At 47.5% G+C, this 26402-nt stretch overlaps 1 protein-coding gene across 4 annotated transcripts in view; it reads right to left on the bottom strand.

Annotated features, from left to right (window-relative positions):
* Window positions 1-21587, bottom strand: part of FCHO1 (FCH and mu domain containing endocytic adaptor 1) — a 34864-nt gene extending 13277 nt beyond the window's left edge. Inside the window, exons 1-7 of one of the 4 annotated variants that reach the window (XM_037506140.2) lie at window positions 21540-21587; window positions 16042-16116; window positions 11989-12080; window positions 10268-10342; window positions 9050-9191; window positions 945-1097; window positions 622-726 (exon numbers count right to left, since the gene is read on the bottom strand). In XM_037506140.2, the coding sequence (XP_037362037.1) occupies window positions 622-726; window positions 945-1097; window positions 9050-9191; window positions 10268-10342; window positions 11989-12080; window positions 16042-16068 (594 nt within the window). In that variant the 5' untranslated portion in view covers window positions 16069-16116; window positions 21540-21587. Of the gene's footprint in view, window positions 1-621; window positions 727-944; window positions 1098-9049; window positions 9214-10267; window positions 10343-11988; window positions 12081-16041; window positions 16117-21539 lie in introns of those variants that run through there. The other 3 variants (XM_054693355.1, XM_054693356.1, XM_054693354.1) reach the window with 3 other exon arrangements.
* Between the last annotated feature and the right edge of the window lie 4815 nt (window positions 21588-26402).

Here is a 26402-nt window from a genome sequence, read left to right as displayed (position 1 = left end):
ATTAGTCTGAAAATTTTACATATAGTGACTCACTTAATCTTCACAATTCTATGAGGCAGGTGTTATCACTGTCCCCATTTTATGGATGAGGAAACTGAGGCACAAAAATGATTTGACTTTTAAAAAATAAAAACAGGGCCTCCCCGGTGGCGCAGCGGTTGAGCGCTGGGTTGCGAAGCTGCCCGCAGCCTCTGTGCTGCCGGTTTGATCCCCAGCTGCTCCCCGGCCACCGGAGGAGGGTCACGCATGGCGCGCAGACCTCTCCTGCCGCCCGCTGCTCCCCTCAGCAGTGTACTTCAGTCCTTCTGCCTGCTCTGCTCCCTGCTCTGGCTCTGGTGAATTCTCTCACCCTCCCGTGCTTCTGACTGTACCCAGTGCTTGTATAAATAAATAAATAAATAAATAAATAAATAAATAAATAAATAAATAAATAAATAAATCTTTAAAAAAAAAAAAAAAATCAGTAATAATAGCCAATTGGCTCGAGGATCTGATTACTTTAAGACTGTGACTCTAAGTTTCCTGGGAGTTGAGGGTCTGGAAGCTTCAGGACTTCCCAAGCCCATAGCATCCTAAGCCCAGGAAGGTGCAGGTCTGCAAGAGACAAGCCCCCGTTCTTACCAAAGCTGAGTCTAGCATTTTCTGTTCGAAGTCAGCGCGAGCTGAGTTGTACTTCTCCACAGAGCGCCGCAGGCTCTCAGCTGCCTTCTTGGTCTTAGTTTCTGCCTAGGAGGCCCAAGGAGGAGACAGCGTGGGGAGGAGACACTCAAGGTGCTTCCCATGGGGTCCCATCACCTGGCAGGTAGACTCCTTGGGGTGCCCAGGGTGTGGTGACCACATGCAGTTTTGACAACCATTGTGCTGTGATAAGTTTTCACTATGCCATTGGGCAGCCCCCCAGGCCCCGTGCAAACTGACCCGACCCACTAGGGCTGGGGACCCACCTTGTCCATTTCCTTCTGGTTGGTGCTCTCCCTGCGCAGTCGCTCCTGGTCCATGCAGCGGTTCAGGTAATTCTCGCGGGACTTGGGCAGGAGCTGGCTGACACCTGTGAGCACCTGTATCGCATCTAAGGTGCCCACCGCTTCCTCCTTGCACTGGGGGCAAGACTGGGTGTCACCTGAAGCCCCCCCACCCCCGGGATGCAGGACCTGGGTGGACCCCAGGTACACACAGTGAAATTTCCAGCTTCCTAAACACTCACATGATAGAGGTATTATAGGGTACTTTTTCTTAGTACAGTCTTCATTTCAACTTTTAAAATAGGCAATATTTATACTTAATTTATATTTCAGAAAGCTTTAAGGTTAGTTCAGTAAAAAACCTTTCACTGTGACTCCGAGCCTCCCCAGCCCAGCCTAGGAGTCCCCCATTGTTACAGGGGCACTTCTCCAGAAATAATCCATCCATGGACAAGCAAATGCACTGTTCTAACCTATTTTTTATGACAAATGGCAGCAGTCTGTGCAGTTTAACTCACTTCTTATTCCATTTAATAATCCATTCCCCCAATTTTTCCACATCCACCCATAGAAAACTTCCTGTCCCCCAAATTTTTTGAAAGAAATTGTAAAACACACATAACCTAAAATTGGCCATTTAAGTGTACAATTAACACTTTAAGTGTACAATTCAGTGGCATTAAGTACTACCAACCCCCCTTTAAAAAAAATTGAAGTAACATTGCTTTACAACATAAGGGTTCAAGTGTCTAGCCTCATAAAACATCTGCATATGCAAAGCCTAATCCATCCAAGAGCAAAAGATCCGACACATTCCCCCATCCACCCACACCTCTCTCCTCTCAGTAACCACTATTTTGTTCTTAACAGTCTAAAGCTGTTTTCATTTGCTTTGTTTCTTTGATTTCATTCGTATGGTAATTGCCTGTCTGACTTCACTAAGCATAATACCTTCTCTCCGTTTGTTGTATCTTCAGTTCTTTTAGTAGTGTCTAATAGTTTTCAGTGTACAGGTCTTTTTTTTTACCCTATTGATTAAATTTATTTCTAGGTATTTTATTCTCTTTAGTGAAATTACAAAGAATTGTTTTCTTACTTTCTCTTTCATTATGTATAGATATACCACAAATTATTGTATATTGATTTTGGAGCATGCAATTTCACTGTGTCATTTATTTCTAGTAGATTTTTCTGAGTCTTTAGAGTTTTCTATGAATAAAACCATTTCATCTGCAAATAGTGACAGTTTTCTTCCTTCCCTATTTGGGCGCCTTCATTTCTTTTACTTGTATAATTGTGCTCACTAGAACTTCTAATACTTTGTCGAATAGTTGTGATGAGAGTGGGCAACTTGTCTTAGTTCTGATTTTAGACCAAAAGCTTTCAGTTTTTCACCATTGAGGGTGGTGGTGCTAGCTGTGGGTCATATTAGGCCTTTAATATGTTGAGGTACCTACCTTTTATGCCTGTTTTATTGAGAGTGTTGAATGTTGTCAAATGCTTCTTCTGTATCTATTGAGATGATCATATGGCTTGTAGCCTTCATTTTGCTGATGTGATGTCACATAGATTGACTTGCATGTGCTGAATTACACTTGCCTCCCTGGAATAAACCCTATTTGATCATGGAATATGATCCTCTTATGTATTATTAAATTTGGTTTGCTAAGACTTTGTTGAGAATTTCTGCATCTGTGTTCATCAGGGATATTGATATGTACTTTCCTTTTTTTCTAGTGTTCTTGACTGGATAAAATATTCCCATTTCTCCAATTTTTGTGAAGGATGTGTATTAGATCTCCCTTGAAAGTTTAATAGATTTCACCAGTGAAACTGTCTAGTCCCAGACTTTTTTTGGGGGAGGGGGTTAGGATGAGGCTTTTTTTTTCTTTTCATAATATATATTTTTATTTTGTATATATATATTTATATATTTTTTTACATTGTTCATTTCTTTTTTTTTTTTTTTACAATGTATGCTTTCTCATCTCAGTTATCCATTTCTTGTAGATTGTCCAATTTGGCATATGTATATGGTATAGTAGTCTCTTATGGTCCTTTGTATTTCTTTTCTTTTCTTTCTTTTTTCTAAACCATATTGGTCTTCTCACTGTTCCTAATTATACCTGGTATATTCTCACCTCAAGACCATTACTAACTCTTTTTTATTTTTTTAAGATTTATTTATTTATTTATACAAGCACTGGGTACAGTCAGAAGCGCAGGAGGGTGAGAGAATTCACCAGAGCCAGAGCGGGGAGCAGAGCAGGCAGAAGGACCTAAGTACACTGCTGAGGGGAGCAGCGGGCGGCAGGAGAGGTCTGCGCGCCATGCGGGACCCTCCTCCGGTGGCCGGGGAGCAGCTGGGGATCAAACCGGCAGCGCAGAGGCTGCGGGCAGCTTCGCAACCCAGCGCTCAACCGCTGCGCCACCGGGGAGGCCCTGTATTTCTTTGGTATTTGTTGTAATTCCTTCTCTCTCATTTCTGATTTTATTTTCATGAGCTTTTTGCTTAGTGTGTATCACTAAAGATTTGTCAATTTTTTAAATCTTTTCAATGAACCAACTCTTGGTTTCACTGATCTTTGGTATTTTCTTTTTTTGTCTATTTCATTTATTTCCATCCAATTTTGTTCACCCTTCTACAGCTTTTTGCTTTTCTTTTTCTAGTTCCTTTAAGTGTAAGTTTAGATCGTTTATTTGAGCATTTTCTTATTTGAGGTAGGCCTGAATTATTATATACCATCAGCAATTCAGTAGCATTTGGGTGTATACCATAGGTTCTAGAAGGTCACTCTTCATTTTTCATTTGTCTCCAGGTTTTTTTTTTAATTTCTCCTTTGATTTCCTCATTGATGTAATAGTCATTCAGGAACATGTTTTAGTCTCCACATTTTTTTTTAGCTTTCCTCTTATGGTTCATTTCTAGTTTCATAGCATTATGATCAGAAAATATGCTTGTTATAATTTCAATCCTTATAAATTTATTGAGACTTTTTTGTATCCAAACATTTGATCTATCCTTGAGAACGTTTCATGTGCATTTCAGAAGAATGTGTATCCTGATGCTTCTGAAGGACAAGTTCTGTGTATGTCTATTATGTCCAATTGAATGTGTCATTCAAGGCTATTGTTTCCTTGTTAAATTTCTATCTGGATGATTTGTACATTGAATACACTGGGCTGTCAAAGTCCCCTACTATTATTGTGTTGCTATCTATTTCCCTCTTTAAGCATGTTAATATTTGTTTACATAGTGCTCCTATGTTGGGAGCATATATATTATATCTTCTTCATGGATTAATCCCATTATCACTATATAGTATCCATCTTTTTTTAAATTGCTTTCTTTTTGCTGAAGGTCTATTTTATTTGATGTGATTATAGCAGTTTTGCTTTTATTCTTTATTGTCTGCTTGATATATTTTTCTCCACCCTTTTACTATGAATTGGTCTTTAGAATGGATATGATCCCCTCAGCAGTGTATTTTGTCAGTCTGCCTGTTCTGCTCCCCTCTCTGTCTCTGGTGAATCCTCTCACCCTCTTGCGCATCTGGCCTGTACCCCGGTTCTTGTATAAAAATAAATAAATCTTAAAAAAAAAAGAATGGATATGAGTCTCCTGTAAGAAAAGAGTTGGGTCCTATTTTTCATTCCACACAGTCACTCCGTGCCTTTTTGATTGGTGAGTTTAGTTCATTCACACATGAGTGATTACTGATACATAAGGATTTACTACTGTCATTTTATCTTTTATTTTTTGGTTGTTCCACAGTCTGGCTGTTTTTTTCCTTGTGTTTCCACTGCTATTATATTTGGAAAGTTTTCCACAGTGATTCCCAGTTCCTTTTTTATCCTTTATGTCTCTGCTCCAGATTTGTGTGTGTGTGTGTGTGTGTGTGTGTGTGTGTGTGTGTGTGTGGCTACCATGAATAAAAATTTAGATACTCTTTTATTGTGCTGGCATCATCCTGTCATCATTTGCCTGTATAGATTCTGTCTTTTTCATCTTCCTCTTTTTTTTTAAAGATTAACTTATTTATGCATACAAGAACTAGGGTACAGGCCAGAGTTGTGGGGGGTGAGAGGATTCACCAGCGACAGAATGGGGAGCAGAACAGGCAGATTGACTGAAAATCACTGCTGAGGGGAGCAGCGGGCTAGTCAGGAGAGTCTGCTGTGCCATGTGGGTTGCTCCCTGGCTGGCCGGGGATCGAACTCGTGCTGCAGAGGCTTCCGGATAACTTCCCAGTGCTGTGCTTAACTCTTGCGCCACCAGGGAGGCCCCTTTTCATCTTCCTCTTTAAAGCTTTTTTGTTATCTCATTTATTCCCTTTTATACTGCAGATTCATTGTTAAGTTGAAGAAACTATATTGTTTTTAATGTTCCTTTCCTTTTACCTTTTGTGCTATAATTAACTATTTTACACCTTATTCTGCAATATAGTTGCAAACTTCTAATTCTGTCTTTCTTTCTATTTTCATCTTTCTGAAGGGTACTTTCGCTTTTTCTTTCTAAGTATAAGAATTTCTTTCCACGTATAAGAATTTCTAGTAAGGGGACCTCCCTGGTGATGCAGGGCCTAAAGTCTCAGCACTATCAAATTACCCTAGTCACTGCAACATGAGTTTGATCCCCTACTAGGGAGCTAACCCACATGGCACAGCAGACCAATTCTGTCTTGCACTGCTCCTCTCAGCAGTGTATTTCAGTAGATCTGCCTATTCTGCTCCCCACTCTGTCTCTGGTGAATCCTCTTAACCCCTGCACCTCTGGCCTACACCCCAGTTCTTGTATGCATAAATTAATTAATTAATTAATTAATTAAAAAATAATTTCTTGCAAGGCAGGTGGTGAGCTCCATTAGCTTTTGTCTGGGAAAACCTTTATTTCTCCATCATATTTGAATTATAATTTTATGAAGTAGAGTATTCCTAACTGGTAGTTTTTATCTTTTAGTATTTTGAACATGTCATGTCACTTTCTTCTGACCTGTAGAGTTTCTGCTAAGAAATCAATGATAGGTGGATGGAGTTGCTTTTGTGGGTTATGTATTTGTTTTCCTCTAGAAATTTTTATTGTTTAATTGTTGACTTTTGATAATTTTATTACTATTGCTTTGATGTGGTCTTTTGTGGGTTTTTTTGCATAGAAGAATGGAGTGTAGGCCAGAGGTGTGGGGCAGGTGAGAGGATTCACCAGAGACAGAGTGGGGAGCAGGAAAGGCAGATTTCCTGAAATACACTGCTAAGGTGAGCAGCAGGAGAGACAGGAGAGGTCTGCTGCACCATGCATGGGTCTCTGGCTTAGGATTGAACTTAGGCCGTTGTGGTGATAGTTGAGACTTAACCCCTAGGCTACCAGGGAGGCCCTGGTGTGATCTTTTTGCAATGATATAGTTAGGTGTTCTGTTTGCTTCATAGACTTTAAGTCTTTTCCCCAGATTTGGGAAGTATAAGTTATTAATCCCTCTATTCCCCTCTCCCTCTCTTTACCTTCCTGGATATTCATTATCCTTATGTTTCCTTTCCTAATAGAATCTGATGGTTCTCATAGTTTCTTCATTTTTTCTAAATCTTATTTATCATCTTCTACTTGAGTCATTTCTATATTTCTATTTTATACATTTTTTTTAAAGCTAGCAGGGTTTATTTATTTATTTAAAGATTTATTTATACAAGCACTGGACACAGTCAGAAGCGCAGGGTGGATGAGAGAATTCACCAGCGCCAGAGCAGGGAGCAGAGCAGGCAGAAGGACCGAAGTACACTGCTGAGGGGAGCAGCGGGCAGCAGGAGAGGTCTGCGCGCCATGTGGGACCCTCCTCCGGTGGCTGGGGAGCAGCCGGGGATCGAACCGGCGCTGCAGAGGCTGCAGGCAGCTTTGCAACCCAGTGCTCAACCGCTGCGCCACCAGGGAGGCCCTATTTTATACAATTTTACCAACACTTTTCTCCTTAAGACCTATCCTACTTTCCAAGCTTTCCATACAGTCATTTCATTTATTAAATTCATCATATCAAGAGTTTCTTCATATCTTGAATCAATCACTTTGGTGAAGTACTTTTTCTTCTCCTTAAATTTCCTTCCTGAGACCATTAAGTTGCTGTTTGATGTTTTATTGTAGTTCATTGAATTTCTTCATGAAACGCAATTATCTGTCGATTAGAACTCAAAATTCTATGTCTTGAAGTTTGACTTCTAGAAATCTGTAATTCTGTATTGAACGATTTTTCATCTCTGACTTGCTGGTGTGCTTCTCTGTGTATTTGGGTTATATACAGTCATGTATCACTTAACGATGGGGATATGTCTGAGACTGTATTATTAGGTGATTTCATTGTTGTGAATAACATAGAGTATAATTACACAAATCTGGATGGTGTAGCCTACTATACACCTTGGCATGGTAGAATCTATTGAACCACCATCATATATTCAGTCCATTGTTGACTAAAATGGTGTTAAGCAACACATGACTGTAATAATAAACAGAAATCTTTTCTTCTTTTCCCCAGCAATCCACATGTTAGTTTCAGGTTTCTCTTTGTTTCTCTTTTCTGTAACAGGGACATGGTGGGAAGGGCCAGACCTGAGAACATAGTCACTTTGCTGCTCCTTCCACTGTGAACCTGGACCTGTCTTGTCCTGTGCATGAAGTCTTTGTCACTGCTACCCTGTCAGGGTTGGACCCTGTCAAGTCCCACACACTTGCCTTGGCCAACCTCCCTAGGTCTTGCTTGCTTAGTGAGCCTTTCCTCCTTCACTGTGTCTCACTGGGGTGAAAAGTGTGGTTGTCCACACTGTTTCTGGCCTCCCCCCGATCTGGTCTGTGGATAGGGCTGGTGGCCTTGCCATCTCCCTTGCCCTTGCTCTACCACCTGCATGGCCTTTAGACACACATATTCATTGGTCTCTCTGTTTTCCAGCATGATTAGCAGACCGGAGGTTTTGAGTTTTAAATGTTTACAGTTGTAGATTAAAGGGGAAAAACGATAGTAGCTCTTTACCATGAACCTGTTATCAGTCCCCAATTCCCTTTTTCTTTTTAAAAGATTTATTTATGCAAACAAGAGCTGGGGTGCAGGCCAGAGATGCGGCGGGTGGTGGTGAGAGGATTCACCAAAGACAGAGTAGGGAGCAGAACAGGCAGATCTGCTGAAATACACTGCAGAGAGGAGCAGCAGGCAAGACAGGAGAGGTCTGCTGTGCCATGTGGGTCACCTTCCTGGCCAGGGATAGAACTTGTGCTGCAGTGGCTGCTGATAGCTTCACAGTGCTGTGTCTTAACCCCTTGTGTCACCAGGAAGCACCCCCTTCCCCAATTCCCTTTTTCAATGGAGGTTTAAAACTGCAGATTCTAGGGCACTGTAAATTCAAAGAATCTATGTCTCTAGAACTATAAGCTTTGAACATTCTAGGGTCCTGAGAGTTTGAGGCATGAGCATTCCATGATTCTAGGTTTATAAGTCTAAAGTTATAGAAATGTTGAATAACAAGATCTGTAACTTCTAAGCTCTGGGTTAGAGGTCAGTAAATTTTTTCCGTAGAGGGAAATGTGTTTGACTTGTTACAAACAATAAACTCACTGTTGCAACTCAAAAAATAGCCACAGACAATAGGTACACCAATAGGCGTGTCTGTGCACCAATGAACCTTTATTTACTGGTATTGAAATCTGAAATCTAAGTACCAGATTTCATGAAATATTATCCTTTTTTGGATATTTTCTCCAACCATTAAAAAATGTAAACATCATTCTTAGTTCATGGGCTGTACAAAAACAGGTAGTAGACTGGTTTGGCTGGTGGGCTGTGTTGTGTAGACCATAGCCTAGAATACTGATGCTCTAGAATGCTGAGAACTGCAATTTAAATTCCAGAAATTCTTTTGCTCTCGGGAATGCTCGGAGGTGGAATTTAAATTCCAGAGATCTGACAATGCTCAGGTATGTGAAATTCTGGGTTTGAGGTTATGGATTTACTGGAGTTCTCAGTACACACCAAAGACTAGAGGTTCCAGAGCCCCAGAAGATCTGGGTTCCTTCATCTCCTAGCATCTCCTGCCCAATATATCCATGCACACACCTTCTTGTGGGTCTTAAGCTGCTCCTCCCCATAACGGAGTATATCCTTGATGAGGTCCTGCAGTTTCCGGGTCAGCTCCAGATGACAGAGTGCCAGCTTGTCCGAGGAGACGCGAAAGACCTCCCAGAGTGGGGCAAAGGTCCTGGGGATAGGTGGAGTCATACCTAGGGTCCAACAGACCCAACCCCTTGGGATCCCCTCAGAGAGAATGCCTGGAATTGTCCCAGGCACCTACTGTGCACCAGGCCCTGCAAAACATTACACATATTAACTCTTCACCCTCCACTGAAACCTTACAAGACTGGCCTAGGACAGTTGGGGAAACTGAGGCACAGGAGGCTTTGAAACTCACCCAAGGCCTCTCAGCAAATGAACATCAGAGTTGGAATTCAAAACCAGCCCTGAGTTCCCACAGTCCTTACTCTGGACTCCAGGTCCTACCTGATATTCACTGGCACCCAAGACTCAACTTGCCCAAACCATGTTTGTGGGGCCTTCCTACATCAGAAGTCCCCTGCCCGCTCTGACCACTCCCCCAACTTTCCTCCCTGCTGCCTCCATTTCTGCCTCAGCAAAAGTTTTGTTCCACGCAGTTACAGGAAACTTTGAAGATGCCTACAGGCCCATATCACAACTTGGTTTAAAAGTCACCTGTGTCAGGATCCTGTGACACCTCCCCTTCAATGTGCTCCCATCCCTCATCTCTACCTCCCTCAGGCCCTTCTTTTATGTTTTCCTTTTGGGTCTTCCTTGAACATATCAAGTCACAGCTGCCTCAGGGCTTTCGTACTGAGCTGCCCACCTGGGTCTCTGCCCCTAAACATGGGCTCCTTCTTGTTATTGAGGTCTTGGCTCACGAAAGAGGAAACACCTGCCTTTGACACTCCGATTTCATTTCCCTTCCTAACACTTTGCACATCTGTCTCATTACACATCCCACATGTACATGACATAAACACAGCAAGAAGGTCATGGGGGTTTTATCTGTCTAGATTGCTGGTAGGTTCCTGGTGCCTAGAACAGTGCCTGGCACATACTAGGTGCTCAGTAAATATTTCTTGAATGAATGAATAAACTAGAGTATGAATGAATGATATACCTTCCTCTTTCTAAGTAGCCCCCAAATCAGGTGCATGAAGACATCCAAGAGCAGTCTCCCAATGCCTCTCTGGCCCTGAAATCTTGATGAACCTCCTGCCCCATCCATGGTCCACTCACCCCATGGGGGTCCCATTGCTGGCCAGCTTGGAAAGTTTTGCCATTGCCTTCGAGTAGGTCTCCTCAATGGTGGCCCTGGATAGGAGGATAGGGAAAAGATGTAGAAGGTTCTAGGCACCCTTGGGAGAGAGTATGTGACCTCACCGCCCCCTCCCACTTAGTTTTTCCATCTCAAACATCTGAGTAATGGCTCTCAATGAGGAGTCCGACTAGAGGGAGGCGTTTTGGAAATTCATGGGAAAGGATTTTTCCTTAAGTGATATGTTTTATTAGCAACAGCAGTAGCAGCAGCAGCAGCAGGTAAAAGAATCTGAGCACACGGTATAAAGGTAGAAGCTGTGCTAAATGCTGTACACGCATTATCTCATATACTTGTAGAAGATAAACTCATGTTTTCCTTTTGGACAGACACTGCTAAATGACTATTTAATATCCACTCACAATTTCGTCTTGACCAGAAGAAGCTCAATTTTGTTTGCAGAAGCAAAAGTCCCAGTTCAAACCAAATATCCATGGGGATGTTTTTTCTTTTTAAAAAGATTTATTTATTTATGCATACAAGAGCTGGGGTATAGGCCAGAGGTGTGGGGGGTGGGCACACGAGAGGCAGAGTGGGGAGCAGATTAGGCAGATGTACTGAAATACACTGCTGAGGGGAGCAGCGGGTGAGACAGGAGAGGTCTGCTGCGCCTTGTGGGTAGCTCCCTGGGCTGGGATCGGGGATCCAACTCGTGCTGCAGTGGCTGCTGAGAGCTTCACAGTGCTGAGACTTACCCCCTGGCACCACCAGGGAGGTCCACCATGGGAGTGTTTTTAATAGAGGCATTTGTGGGTACCACAAGGGAAACTTGAATGGATCTAAGTGCTGAAGGTCCACAAAATAAAGAGCTGCCATGTCACAGATGGCTCAGACTCTTTCTGCTTCACAGCCAGAAAGAGAAAAATCCTAGTTGTAATCCTCTGGACTTTCTGCACAAATTTAATGGACATTCAGTTGCTGAGTGTTGAGGGGGCAGGAAGCTGCTTTGCAATTCAAGTTTATTATGTTTACTGGAATATGGATGTCTGAGCATCTACTAGTTGAAATAGAAACTATTTCATCATACTTAGGTTTTCTTGCATCATACTCAGGGGGTAGCAGATTGTTTTTCAAAATTCCCCTTGTTAAATTGGTTATATTATCATCTCTTTAGAAGGAGGTATTAGGGCCTCCCTGGTGGTGCAAGGGGTTAAGATGCCATCTATGAGGCTATCCGCAGCCACTGCAACACAAGTTCGATCCCCAGCCAGGAAGTTACCCACATGGTGCAGCAGACCTCTCCTGACTCACCCCTGCTCCCCTCAGGAGTGTATTTCAGTCATTCCGCCTGTTCTGATCCCCACTCTATCTCTGGTGAACCTCTCACACACACACCCCACCCCCGCCCCACACCTCTGGCCTGTACCCCAGTTCTTGTATGCATAAATAAATAAATCTTTAAAAAAAAAAGAAGGTGGCATTAGAACCCTGGGGATTAATGATTATAAGGGGCCATGAAGCTAACAGTGTTGAGAGCCTCTGGTTCCAAGGGTCATCAAGTCTGTTTTGTTCCTGGAGGCCCCTGAAACCTGGATCTGATATAGTCCCAGGGCAGGCAGTGGAAGAGGTAGCAAGAGCCAGGTTGTGGCCATGAGATGTGAAAGCATGGATGAGCGGTGTGGGTGGGTTGTGGGAACCTCACCTCTCCCTGATGAAGTCGGCCAGCTCTTTGGTGGAGATGGGCCCCTGCTTCACACTGTGGTACAAGACCTCAAAGCCATGGTTCTTCTCCCCCTGTAGAGGATGAGGGAGGGTAAAGATTCAGAAAGGGGAAGAAGAGGGTGTCATGGCATACCAGCAGAAGTCTATTCCCTTGTAGGATTGGTTCAATCTGAAGCCAATCAGCTTGTTGCATTTCCTTCTGGTCACAAGGATTGGTTCATAAATCTTATGTTGGTCCAATCAGAAAAAAGCCTGGACTTTTTGTTCCATAGTACAGGGAGAGACATTCTCATTTACAAACTGTCTCTCTCCATTTTTATCTGTCTTTGTGTCTCTGTCTTTCTCTCTTTCTCTGTGTCTTTCTGCCTGTCTCCCTCAGTCTCTCCCCCTCTATTCTTTGTTTGCATCTTTCCATAAATAAGGACTCATGTGGTTACAGGGGTTAACTGAAGCCAAGTGGGAACTATGAACTTTCAAAGAAGTTGAATCTGAGAGAGCCCAAAATTTAAGTATGTTGAGTGAAATTGCTGGATCAAACCAGTCTTGAAAGCTGCATTACCACACAACTTTTCACTTTTGTGAACCAATATAACTTCTGTTGTTTTAGTCAATGTAGTCATGTTGTCTGTTCTACTCAACACGGGAACTTCACTTCTGAGACCCCACCAAATTAGGTCTGGGTCTGACACCTTTCTTTGCAACCTTTCCTCCCAATTCTGGGGTTACCCTGGCAGGGGAGGCCAGGGCTATGTTTTGTGAGCCAGGAAGTCACTGTCCCTCTCTAAATCTTCAGTGGCTCCTCATTAAGATGAGGTTAAGGAGTCATCTACCTCTCATATGGGGTTAAGTAAACATCAGATGATCCACATCATGGGTCCCCAAAGCCCCAAAGACTACCTTACTTTTCACTAATTTGTGGTATGAGTCACTTAAAATTTTCCTTTAAGTTTGCTCATGTGTAATCTCCAAACACATTTACTTAGGAGTGCAACTTTTACCATTATGCTAAATGAAAAATCAGGACCCCTTGCCGTAATGAAGGAAAACAGGAAAAAATATGACAATGACTATATTTTAATGCTGGCCAGATCCTATCTAAGGAGGGCATCATGTCTCAACACTTAAAACAGGCAGTCAGCTGGGGTCTGAGAGACTTGAGACACTTTAGTACCGCAGAAGGCTTTATAGTTGGGACTGAAAGGGGAGGCTCACAGAGGGAAGTATTTCATGTAATTTAATTCTCAGCACAAATTAGTGAAGCTATCTCTTTGGCAGTGCTTAGTAGTCCCCCATAAATGGTGGTTTCCTTCATCTTCCGCCAACTTATGGGGCTCACCTCCCTCTCACCTGGAAGCCTTAAGAATAAAGACAAAAGTCACTGCCAGATAATTCCTTCTTGCTTCATGAACAGAAAAACAAAATTAGAGCAGACCCACTGTGGTATGAACCCAAATCTCCTGACAGCCGTTCCTCATTCTAGAATCATCAGTGGCTCCCTATTGCCCACCAGCTTAAGTTCAAAGTCCCAGCCTGGAACTGCCTTTCCAGTCTCATCTCCCATCTGCCTCCTGGCCTTGACAGTGAAGAGATAGACAGCACAAAGACAATGCTATGCCTGCCCACATTGGTATGTTTGCCCTGGCAATTCCCACCACCTGACTCACCAATCTGTATCTTTCTATTCACCCAAATCCTTCCATGTCTCAAGGATCATTGCCAGGCCACCTCCCACAGAAACTTGTCAGAGTCGCCTTCCTCTGAATATATGTTCACTGTTGCCCCCTCCAGCTCCCCAGAAATATAATTTCTTGCTTCTCGTGTCTGGAGCCTGGCTTCAAGGTTTAAGCACCAACTCCTTTTATGCACTGGGTCACTTTGAGTCAGTGACCTCACCTCTGTTTCCTCATCTGACAAATGGGTTCAAGACAATAACTAAGGTTCTTAGTGAAATGAGACTGGAATTGAGCTGGACCTGGGGCCTCCTGTGCAGAGTCAAGGGCACAGCATATAGCTCCAGCAGCGCCCTGCTCACCCTACTCTGCCCAGGGGATCCTCGGGTGAGGCTGCACCAGGCACCGCTGCCCAGGCCAGCATCTGGGGCTGACGCAGAGCCAACTGCTGGATGGTTTCCCAGACCTGGCAAAGCCCCCAGCAGTGTCTGCCTTCCTCAAGCCAGGCTGGCAGCTGAGGGTCCCAAGAGGGGCTGTCTCAGGCCTGTGTCTTCTATCAGAACCTCTGGGCTCCCACCTTGACCCAATGCCAGCCCCAGAGGGATATTTCTAATACAACTTGCTTAAATCCATCTCCTGCTTCACTTCCTCCATGGCCCCCTAATGCCCTATATTCCTCTAGTCCCCCGCTGGCCTAACAGGGTGGCGGGGAATTGTCCTTGTCCTGGCTTGATCTCTGGTGACTGAAACCTCCTTCAGGCCAGCCAGGATCTCAGTATCACCTAGCAAAGAGCCACTGATACAAATATCGGACGAAAAGAAGCACTGATTAAAAGAAACATATCCTAGGGGCACTCCCTCAAATTTCATCACCCTCTCCCAGATGGGGAAACTGAGGCTTGGAGATGCAAAGTGCCTGTCCAAGAACTCCCAAGCAGAGCCGAATTCAAATCCCAAACTCAGAACCCTTATCCACTCTGCACTAGGCTATCTTTGGGTGGGGGGTGGGTTGAGGGTGGTTTCTATTTTCTCTTTGCTAATCTGAATTTTTTGCAGTGAGCTTGCATGCCTCATGCAATTATAAAGAATTTAAAATAAATGTAGGTGCCTCATGCCATTAAAAGAAATTTAAAATTAATGTAGGTGCTGCTGTCAGGGTTCCAAAAAAACATGGGTAGACTGATCCTTAAACCATCACCCCCTTTACAAAGAGGTACCAATAGGGGCAGAAAGGGACAGCCCCTCCCTGGGGGTCAAACAGCCATTCAGAAGCAAATCCAGAGAATCTGACCCCTGGGAGTAGGCCAGGTCAGTTCTCCTGCAGGGTGGCAGGAGGGTATGGCCCCTTTAAGAAAGTGAGTGCCAGTTAGAGAAACCCCAGCTGGGGAGGGTAAAAGGGAGGGAATGGGGCCTGTTGCCAAGGACAACCAGTTGCCCAGCAACGGGGCTTCCTCTTAGCAAGCTTAGGGCCTGCATATGGGGAAGGGGCTTTCTTCCCTGGTCCTTCCCCCACTCTCCTGTTCACACATCCTCTGTGGCTCTCCACTAGCCTGTCCCCTCAGGTGGAGTCCTGTGTCCTCACTGTTATACCTCTGAGCCTTGCCCAGGCTGTTCCCCTTCCGTGGAATGCCTTTCTTATATCCTGGGAAATCTCAGCCTTCAAAGTCCAAGGCAAACAAGGATCTGTGTCTTGGTTCCTTTACCAGGTGCCCCCAAGACTAGGCTCAACCCTCAGTAGGGCTGGAGATATCTGATCAACTCTGTGTCCCCCAGACTGGAGGTTCCTTGGCATCACGGTGGAGAGAGTCTCTTGGGGACCCTATCATCTGCCAGAGTTGTCTGGGCATGGGGTGGTAGGGAGGGAGTGAACTAATGAATCAAAATAAGGCTGTCTCATTCAGGATACCCCCCACCCCCAGCCCTGCTTCAGTCACATTATGTGGTCCAGCCCAGAGGATAGAGGGTTGAGGGGTCAGTTAAGAAAATCCCCCAATTCTCCAGGATGGGAAAGATGAGAAATTACCTAGCTGGAATGGCCTGGATCCTGGGACCAAACCCAGTCTGACCCTGGATTTGAACTCTGACTCCACTTTCCCACTGGGTGACTTTAGATAAAAGATTCTTACTTTGGGTCTCAACTGTCCCTATCCTTTCAAGCTGTTTCTTGCCAAAGTCACAGACCCATGAGGGATAAGGGGCGTATAGATTCAAATCCAGCCTGACTCCTCACACTTTAATTTCTACCCTCTGCAAATCTTCACCTGCCAAAGATGCTGCCCACAAGTTGTCAGGTCCCCCATCTCCATAAAAGTCCCCACAGTTCTGCCAGGAGCCCTTACCAAAATAAGAGGGGTATTACTTACCCAAAAATGTTCCCCAAAGTACGACATCCTGATGGCCTTGGTGGAGTCGCCTATAGGCTCCTGTCTAATGCCTGTCTAAAGAGAGAGGCAAGGTTGAGCTACAGAGTAATGGCCCACGCAGGCCTGAGGAGGGGAAATTCCAACTGTCCTCCTGTGGAGGAGGGAGAGGAAGGACAAAAGAGGAGCCAAATCCCATGCTGGGAGCATGCCAGAACCCTAACATCTTAGGTCTGGGTCTGGCCCCAAGTAGTCCCCAGTCTATGTGGACAGAGCTAGACCAGATGGAGGGAGAGGGGCTAAGGGAATCTTGACCAGGGGAAGGGACAAGAGAGGTGGGGTTTTAAAGACAAATAGGAATTCATGGGCTGGGGGTACTGGATGAGCCCAGCCTGGGTGGAAAAGCTCTGGGCCATTTCACAGATGGGAAAACTAAGCCCAGCTTCCCCAGAGGGGAATCCACTTGCCAAGAACACACAGCTAGGAAGTGACAGTGGATTTGCACCCTGGACCAGCTGAGTCCAGACTGAGCACTCAAGTCCACGCTGGGCAGCTCCTGGGGGAAAAGGAGATGGTGAGATAGTGACACTGGCTGTGATCAGTGTGATCAGCCACATGGGGGTTGGATCCATGAGGGTCCCTTGAGGTCTCCCTAGTACCTCTACAATGGTTTCCATTTCATGCATACTCCTAGGGTGGAGAGCTCACCCCTCACCATGGTGACCCAACCAGCACTTGTGTCCCCATGAGTCATAACCCTGAACCCCAGAAGCCAGCATTCACATGGTATCTGAGTCACTGTCTAGTTCGGTGTCTCAGTTTCCCCACTATCAAAACAAGAAAAGCGGCTAGAAAGGGTCTTTCTAGGGACCCCCAGGTCTCCCTGCAGTAGGTGCTGGGCCAAGTTTCTGGGCATGGGAGGGACACTCAGTGTCCTTGGCATGTTCTCGAGGCCGGGTTTGTCACTGGAGCCTGCAGGCCTCATCCATAATTCATGACCCCGCTGGTAGCTCAGCAGCAGCTGGGAGCCCGGGAGGTGCAGTGGCAGCAGGGACCACAGGATGGGAAAGCTCCCAGGCTTCCCCAGGAAGGCCTGAGCAAGGACCTTGGCATGGCTGCCCCTCATTGATCCTCAGTTTATCTGATCTTGAAAGTGAGTTTAATTTGACCAATGATCATCTATTCCCCTACTCCCTTGATTTCTGTGAATCATGTAGCACCTATTAGCCCACCCAGGCGAGGACAATGCCAAGTCCCATGAGATGATTCAGCCTCGGGTCTGGTGCCCGAGGGACCCCTATCCAGGGGGAACGGAGCTGGATGTGACATCCCAGTCCTGTAGGGTCCAGTCTGGGCCACGTGAAGGAATGAGGGCTGGGGGATTCTGGAGTGAAGAAGGGGGCATGGGAACTGGGGTTTCCAAGCACAAACAGGCGTTTAACAGGCAAGAATTTATATCAGCAAATATTGCCAACCACCACTCTGTACTGGGCAAAGCTGGGGCCTCTGAGAAAACCCAGTCTGGCAGAGGGCATAGGAGGTTGATATCTCAAGGAGGAAAAGGCCTGAATTCCCATTCATTCCTTAGGTTCTGGCCATGACCTAGACAATAGTCCAGATCCCTTAGAGGGGTACTGACCAACATGGGAACCATGAGCTCCAAATGGTAACTTAATTTTAAAGCTCTCTGCAATTAAACCCCAGCTTCTCCATGTGCTAGCCTTGTTATCAGGACTCAGTGGCCACATGGGGCTGGTGGCTGCCGCCTTGTGTAGCACAGATAAAGTTCTGCTAGACAGTGCTTGCTAGATGATTTAAGAGCCACTGGGTCCAAGTTCCCCAGAAACCAGGAATCTCGCTATTGTTTTTACAACTCTGAGTAAATGGCCCCTTCCCCACACATACACCAAGTGCCATGTGTATGCCCAGCTCTTACAGGTACCAGTTCATTCAGCCTCTACAATCACACCATGAGGCTCAACCCCAACTGTACAAATAGGGAAACTGAGGCACAGAGCTGTCAGTTGTTGCCCCCAGGCCCGTGAGATTTTATCCCTGACCTGTCAAAGAACTCCAGCACAGAACAAACATATATGGCTCTGGATCTCCAAGTTCCATCTACAGCCCTACTATAATGGGGAGCAGGAAGGCAGTGAGGAAGGGGGCCCTCACGCAGGTACAGGCCCAGCCCAGGAAGTGACATCTGCTGCTTCTCCCAGAGCCACAGGGGGCAGATAGGCCTTCCTTCTCTCAAGGGGGTTGAAGAGGGGCTCCAGGGCCATAACCTGAACTCACCAGAGAGGGCAGCGGGTGTGGCTGGGGCCCCAGTGAGACAGGCTGTGCCAGCAGACAGCCACAAGCCTGCCACTTCCGTCAGCACCACGCAGAGGCCCTACTGTGTCGGGACAGGAAGCTCATCCCGCCCCGCCCACTACCCAACCGTCACCTTAAGTCCCCTCCCAGACCAGCAACCCTGGGGCCTGCCTGGAATCCCACTGGCCTCAGGTGGGTAAACTGAGGCCCCTGACTTGGTGCCTCCAGTCTGGGGCAATTATTACTGAGCATAAAATGCACAACAACAATTGTGAAATAATACACCCATAAATTAAGCACCAAGCCTGGGTAAGTAAGCATTCCACATCTCGCCATCCAAGGTGTAGCAATGATGCCTGCTTCACAGAGGGTGAAACTGAGGCTCAGAGAGGTTAGCCTAAATACCAAGATTGCACAGCAAATATCAGCAATGCTGAGACTCAAATCCAGGGCTGCATTAGCATTTTCATGGACCCTGAGGCAATAAATATTGCCTTTGTGGGCTCCTTGCTCCATTAACAAAAGAATATAAACCCTGTTTTACAACTGCACTGGCATGGAGACAAATATATTAATGTTACATATGAATATGTTTTCTTTGTCCTAAAGCTCATTTTTTTCCCCTTCTGAGTTTAAAGGAAGTTAAAACATCATCACAGGCCCCAGAAATTTTGTGCCTCAGACAGAGTAGTCACTGCATCTGATGGGCAAGTCAACTTGTCTTGAACCAGGTCTCCTGGCCTCTGCAGCACCCAGGCAAAGCCCAGAGAAGGACCTGACCAATGTCACACAGCAGGTTGCTGGCTGACCTGGAAGGCCCCATCCTCGGGTTGCTGTAAGTGGGGAACAGAGTCCTTCCCAAGGGGGTTCTGACATGAGCTCTGGGCACCACCTGGAGATACATCCTACCACGTAAGCACCAGTTTCCCAAACCCTGGACCTCTGAGGGGGTGTGAGAGTGTGTGGACAGGCCCAGGAGCAGACGAAACAGCACAGGAACCAAGTCAGCAAAGAAGGGTTCTGCTCTTCACATGGCAGGGTCCCCAGCACCCCTGACCTCTTGCTGGGTGACCTTGGACTGTCCCTGACCTCTGAGTCTCCAGGGTCCTATAAAATAGGATCTGACATTTTGCTCCCTGCTGGACTGCAGTTTGCACATAGTACAGTCCACGTAGGGGCTTTTCTCTCTTCCTTTCCAGTAACCAACTACTCTGCCTGCCGGGTACCACTCTGATTCAGTGATTGGCTCTGTCAGGCCTTTCCTCCCCTTTAGGCCTCAACACCAGGGCTGGGACCACGCGTGTGACTGGCTTGGTTATCAAAACGGCACCTGGAAGCTGTGTCTCATCTCAGTCATTACCTCAGTAGGGAAACTGAGGTATGGGCCCATGTAATGCGGCACCTGGGCTGCTGAGTGGGCATTTGAGTGCAGAAATTTTTCAGTCCTCCTCACTGCTTCCCTGGCTCTTTGTCACTTCATTTGGCAAACACCCATTGAGCACCAAATGTATACATGAGTCTAGGTTCTAAAAACACAGCAGACAACACCCTGGCAAACTCCCCTTTGTTCGCCCCTCTCCCAAGCAGCTGTGACCCCATTTATGATCGTTAATATCACAATTAGTATTATAATGATTATGTCTGCATTTACAGCACTCCCAGCCTCCCACAGTGTTCTCTGATCCTCTGAGAGAGGGATACAGTCCATTCCACAAAAGGAAATACCAAGGCACAGAGGGCAAAGCCACACACACGGGGGAAGCCACATTTGAACCTGGGGGCATCTGACTCCCGACTGAAGGTTCAACCCTACACATGCTCTCAGGACAGAGCGCCAAGGGACAGGTGATGGGCTGCCCTGGCACCTCTCCCATCTCCTGCCCAGGACCCCGCCCAAGAACTGGCTCGCCCCTGGCGTGGGTGATGGTATGTGGGTCAGGGTGTGCCCTGGGCAGCCCCACCGGTGAGGCCAGGGTGTCAGAGGCCCTGTTCCTACAACTGCAGCTTGATAACATGTTTTATGGTTGGCCCTTCCAGCAATGCCTAGATGCAACCATCAACCCATTTTGCAGTGCAGTAAACTAAGGCTCAGAGACCACCAAGTCACATGGGGGTGCCTCTAAACTCACTGCTCTCTCATCCCCAAACCTCCAACATCTTAAGCAGAAGGGTAGAATCACAATCTGGCAATGGATGAGATGAATGGGTTTCAGAAACGTAGAGCACAGGCTCCAAAGCCTCCAACCCCATTTCCAAACAGGGAAACTGAGGCTCAGGGATTACAGTCACCTGCCCAAGGTCACTGGTGAGGCAGGTCCCTTTGAAGCCACCTCATGGTCTCCACTGCGGCTGGGGCAGGCAACTCCCAAGATCTGAGGCAGATGGAGGGGCTGCCCACCCCCAAGCCTCCTCCACACCCCACTCACAGTCAGCCTCCAGCAAGATCTTAATTTACCTCAATTTATTTTAATCTGGGAACAGATGCTCGCTGCCCACCCCCCTACTGAGGAAGGGATCATCCCCAAGTCTGATCTCCAGGCCCTTTCAGACCTGACTGGCCAGTCTTGGCCAGGCAAGACACCACACTGACCCTTTCCCCAGAATTCCAACCTTGGGGTCCTGGCAGAGGATGCCAGTGAAACGCCCTTACCCCATCCTTGTAGGGAACTGGAATAGGACCATTGAGAGGAGGAATCAGGGGATCCCCAGCTCCTCAGCCAGGCCTAGATCAGGGTTCACAGCCTAGAAAATGGGAAGGGGGCTCCTCATCTCTGTCCTCAGGGTAGCAGGCCATGGCTGGGAAAGGGAAATTGGGATAATAACCACTTCGGCTGTTTCTCTGGACCCCAGGCTGGAGTGGGAGCAACGCCCTATCTCTGCATCCCCGAACCCGGATCCAGGCTTAGAATAAAGGGATTTGGGGAGGGGTCTCGCGTCGTAGCCGCCCCTCTGTTCGCTCTGGTTCTAGGGCTGGACACCGGGTACGTGGAATGGGAACCCTGTCTCCCTCCACTGACCAGCGATGATCGAGAGGCGGGGGAGAACGGGACGCCCACCGCGCAGCCCCCCACCCCGTTCGCCATCCCTCACGCCCCGTCGTGCCTTTGCTCCCGCGGGCTGCCAGGATTGCCCGGCGCGGGGGAGCTGAGCGGGCCGGAGGGTTCGGGGTTCCCGGGGACAGCACTCACCTCCCGAGCTCGGGCCGAGCCCCGCGCCCGCCGCCACCTGCGGCTCGGTCGCTGACACCCGAGCCCGCCCCGCCCCGTCCTGCCCCGCCCTCCGCGGCTGCGGCGCCGCCGCCCGCAGCTCCACCCCCGGGGCGTGGCCAGGGGAGTCCCCACCCCCGCTGCCGCGCCGGGAGGCTGGGGCGGGCTCTGAGTTCGCGCCGCCCGCCATTGGGCCATTTAGGCGGCCAGCGCCACCAGCCCAGTGCGCTGATTGGCTAAACTGAAGAAGAGGCTCTTTTTTAAAAAAAATTTCTCTCCCTAGCACCACCCTAAATCATTTGCATAATTTAAAGCGGCAGGCGCCATTTCTTCCAATAGAGACCTGGTGGGAGCGGGCAGTGGTGACATGTTTCTTAGCCCCCAGTGTATTCCAGGCACTGAGCAGGCTCGTTTGATGTCCCCCACAGACCTGTGAGCGGGAGGGTAGTAATCCTTATTTGAGCCACAAAGTGGAGAACGTTATGAGGGCAGCTTCAGGATCTGGCCCCAGGCCGAGAACCATCCCCCCAAGAAGTCCGTCTTATCACCAATCTTTAAGGCCTCCCCTTCTCCTTATCTGAGTGGTGCCCCATTCAGTCTTCCACTGGGGCCCTTGACTGCTGTCCCTGGCTGTAAGCTTGCTCCACCTTGACCTCCCAGCTCAGTAAGGGAGCCTCAGAGGCAGACCATCAGGGTGTCCCTAAGAGTCTTCTCTTTATCATTCCACACTTGGTCCTGCTGCCCCTGTGTCTCTGAGACAGGCCCAATTTACCCCTTTTTCCTGTGCACCAAGGTGGCTCAGGTCCTGGTCCAGCTATCTGCAGCTTGGTTGCTGCCTCAGCTTCCTAAGCAGGCCTCTTACTCCCGCTACCCAGATCATCTCTGTCCCCATGACAGCAATAGTGTTTTGTAAAATAACAGTTTTATTTTAGAGCAGTTTTTAATTTATAGGATTATTGTGAAGATAGTACAGTGAATTTCTGCGTAACCCACCCCCACATGCTGACATCTTAACATTCCGACCACAATGCTGTGAGCCAGTACTGAGGCATTATTATTAATTGAAGCTCACATGTTATTAAGATAATTCCATTTCCCCTAATGTCCCTTTGGTGCCAGCACCTCAGTTCACATTTGCTATCAGATCCCTTAAGTTCCTCTGGGCTCAGATATATTTTCACTTTCTGGTTTTGATATCCTAACAATTTTGAGATCTGTTAAGGAGTGTGTGGGATGTCCTCAGTCAGGGTTTGCCTGGTGTTTTACTTGTAGTTGGACAGGGGAATGGGTTTGGGGGACCACAGAGGTGATGTGCCCTCTCACCACAGTGTGTCCGAGACACTTGCCATCATTGTGATTGCCACTGACAGGGCCTTGGTACTTGGCTGAGCAGCATCTGTCAGGTGTCTCTACTGTAAAGTGACTCCCCCCACTTCCATGCCCTGACCTTTGGAAGGAAGTCCTGTGCACAGACCCTGAAGGTGGGGGGTCCCTCTTCTCCCCTCCATAGCATCTGCACAAATTATTTGGGATTCTTCTGCCTGAAGATTTATTTTTGTCCTTCATTTATTATCTTTATTTATGCTTTATTGATTATGTTGCTGAAATTGTACTAACTTTGGCTTCTGGAAGCTGGTTCACTGCATGTCATGTCCCTAGGACATGTCCCCATTGCATCCAGGTTTTTTTAGTTTGTTTTAATACTTCCTTACTTTTGTCATTACGATATGCTCCAGACTCATCTGGTATATCTCCTCCCCTAGTCCTTGAGTAGGGCTTTTTTTCCTAAGTTATAATCCTGGAGGCTTTCTTTTTTTTTTTTTTAAAGCCATTTTCTTTTTTTTTCAAGATTTATTTATTTATTTATACAAGCACTGGGTACAGTCAGAAGTGCAGGAGGGTGAGAGAATTCACCAGAGCCAGAGCGGGGAGCAGAACAGGCAGAGTGACGAGGTACACTGCTGAGGGGAGCAGCGGGCGGCAGGAGAGGTCTGCTTGCCTTGTGGGACCCTCCTCCGGTGGCCCAGGAGCAGCCGGGGATCAAACTGGTGCTGCAGAGGCTGCGGGCAGCTTCGCAGCCCAGCGCTCAACTGCTGCGCCACCGGGGAGGCCCCTGGAGGCTTTCTATAGAGAATCATCTTAGAAACTGAGGTCTGGGGCCTCCCTAGTGGTGCAGGGGTTAAAGACACAGCACTATCAAGCTATTGGCAGCCACTGCAGCACAAGTTTGATCCCCAAATCCCCCACCACCCAAGGAGCTGGCCTACATGGCCATGGTACAACAGACCTCTCCTCTCTTGCCCACTGCTCCCCTCAGCAGTGTATTTCAGTAGATTCACTTGTTCTGCTCCCCACTCTGTCCCTGATGAATCCTCTCACACACCCCGCACCTCTGGACTACACCCCAGTTCTTGTATGCATAAATAAAAAAAAAGAAAAAGCTGAGGCCTGGGCAGTAGGCATGCTGGTTGCTGCTGGGGTGCTGTTGCTTCTAAGTCCCTCAGATGACAGGACAAGGACACAAATGTGTGTATATGAACCTATGATTAGGCACATATCTATAAATATTGATTTTCCATATGTAGCTCTTTTGCCTAAATTGAATGGTATCTACATTAAGTTAAACATGAGCTCAGGCAGATGTCTCTGCATCTAATCTATTATCAAATGAATCCTTCCAGTCTCCTCCCCTTGCCTATCTGCAATCTCCCTCTCCAGCTGCGAGAAACCTGTCTCCTACCACCTGCCCTGCATTTGCTTGCTCTATTCCTGTGTACACGGCTTCAGGACATTAACCGGGGCTCACAGAGCATTTCCAAACACAATCACCTTCCTCTCCAGCTCCAAGTTCTCTGGTAACTGCCCAACATCATCATTAAAGACCCTGGCTGTCTCCCTGAAGCCTTCAGGGCCTACGTGGTCTGGCCTGGCTCACAAATCTGTCCTCACCTCTTCTGCCACCTGGCTGCGTCTAGCAGAATTGTTCCGACTTTCATGCCCTTTGTCCAGTCCCACATCTGACTGGTAACTTCTCTATCTATAACTCTCAGTTCCTATATAGTTGCCTCTCGCCTCCACCCAGCCTTTCTTCCACATCATTGCTGACCCTCCAGGGCTGGGGTGGTAGTTTGAGGGTCCTGGCACCACTTACACTGTCCAACTGTATTGATCCTTCCCATACATGCCTCCCCAAGGGCAAGGGGGGGAGGGCAGTGGTTCCCGGTTTACAGGTGAGGGGTTGGGGAGGCAGGCATCAAAGTCATGTCAGAGTCACTTGATGCAGGAGCTCTGGTGTTAAAGCTTTCATCCGCCCTGACTTTATATCCCCAAAGATGACATAGGGATGGGAGGAGAGAATGCAGAACCAGGTAGTTTGTTCATAGTCTGAGGCACCTAGAGGTTCAGGTAATTTCTTATTTCTGAGATGAGGGAGCAGAAAAGTAACATTCCCAAGATCAACCAGCAGTACCGCCAAGCTAGGACTCAACCAACATTTCCTGAGCACCTACTATGTACAGGAGGGTAAAGTCACCAGCTGTGTGTTGGTCAGCGGGTACACACCCTGTCTTCTCCCAGCAGCAACCCTGCTGCCCCTCTGTCCTCAGGGGTTCACAGTGGGGAGAACAGATAAAACAGAGTCTGGAAGGGTTAGGAGTTAAAAAAAAAAAACCAAACAGACATGTTGGTGACAGTGTGGCATTTAAAACAGAGTGTGCCTGCAAAAACCAGAGGAGGAGCAGAGGACCAAAAGCAGGGAGAGCTTCCTGGAGGAACCACAGTAGATGTGGCTGGGGAGATGAGCTGGTGTTACCTGCCTTTCCTGGCAGGCCAACTATGCATCCCACAAGCCCACGTCTCCCCAGAAAAGTGCCCTGGTTGGTGATGCTCCACAGGGAACCAGGGCCTCCAGCCCCAGCATCAGCCTCTCCCAACTCGTTCCCCCAGACCCCAACAGCCCTCGATCCTGGCCGCCTCCCACCCCTGGAACGGGAAGTCGCAGGAAGCTCCAGCCGGTTATCTGAGCAGCTGCAGCGCCAGCCACAGCCCCAGGTTCCCAATCTCCTCTCGGTTCCTCTAAGCAGAGTCTGCCTCCATGGGTCTCACCGGAGGGGCAGAAATGAGCTCCTGCTCCCAACATGGCTTAATCTTTGCATCCCATAATGGCTCCGGATCCCCGGGTGCCTCATGCATCCCCTGTGTGTCTCCCAACTTGAGTTCACCTCGAGAGGGCAGCATCCACTGATTTGAGTGGTTGCCAGTGATGAATGATCTAAGGGAGAGGACCCCCGGGCTTCAAAGTCTGGAGCTGATTCGATATTGAAGCAATACTGAGAAACGGGGTGGGAGGGAGAAGGGCAGACTCAAGGTGAGTATCGAGGGGTGGAGTTACAGGCCAAGGTCACAAAGGAGGATCCTGAGCCTGCTGCAGGGCCAGGGCCTCCAGGTATCTTGGCAGCAGCAGGGATATTTTTAGTGCAAGCTCAGCTGAGGCTGAACCAGACAGCTGTCTGGAGAGATTGGGGGAGAGGGAGGGAGAAAAGGATAGAGTGAGGGTAAAGGGGATAGAGAGGAATGGGGGAGGGGAAGTAGAGAAAGGGGTGGAACTCCAGTCCCCAAACTGTTCCAGCTCTTGGATGGGAAAGTCAGAGACTATGGCCCTTAGGCAGGACTTGGCAAACCACCGCCCTAGGGCAAAGTGCCACCTTTGTCTATTTGTGTAAATGAAGTTTACCTCAGGGTTGAGTGGACTGCACAGAGACTGTATAGCCAACAATACCAAAAATGGTTTACTATTGGCTCTTTGCAGAGACAGCTTGCCCACCACAGCCAGGACAAAACTCTCGT

Source organism: Talpa occidentalis, unplaced genomic scaffold (genome assembly GCF_014898055.3).
Source record: "Talpa occidentalis isolate TD23 unplaced genomic scaffold, MPIMG_talOcc4v2.1 talOcc4.12, whole genome shotgun sequence".
In the NCBI taxonomy this organism is placed as follows: domain Eukaryota; kingdom Metazoa; phylum Chordata; class Mammalia; order Eulipotyphla; family Talpidae; genus Talpa; species Talpa occidentalis.
Note: the sequence above shows the minus strand (reverse complement) of the source record. Positions and strands in the feature narration are given on the sequence as shown.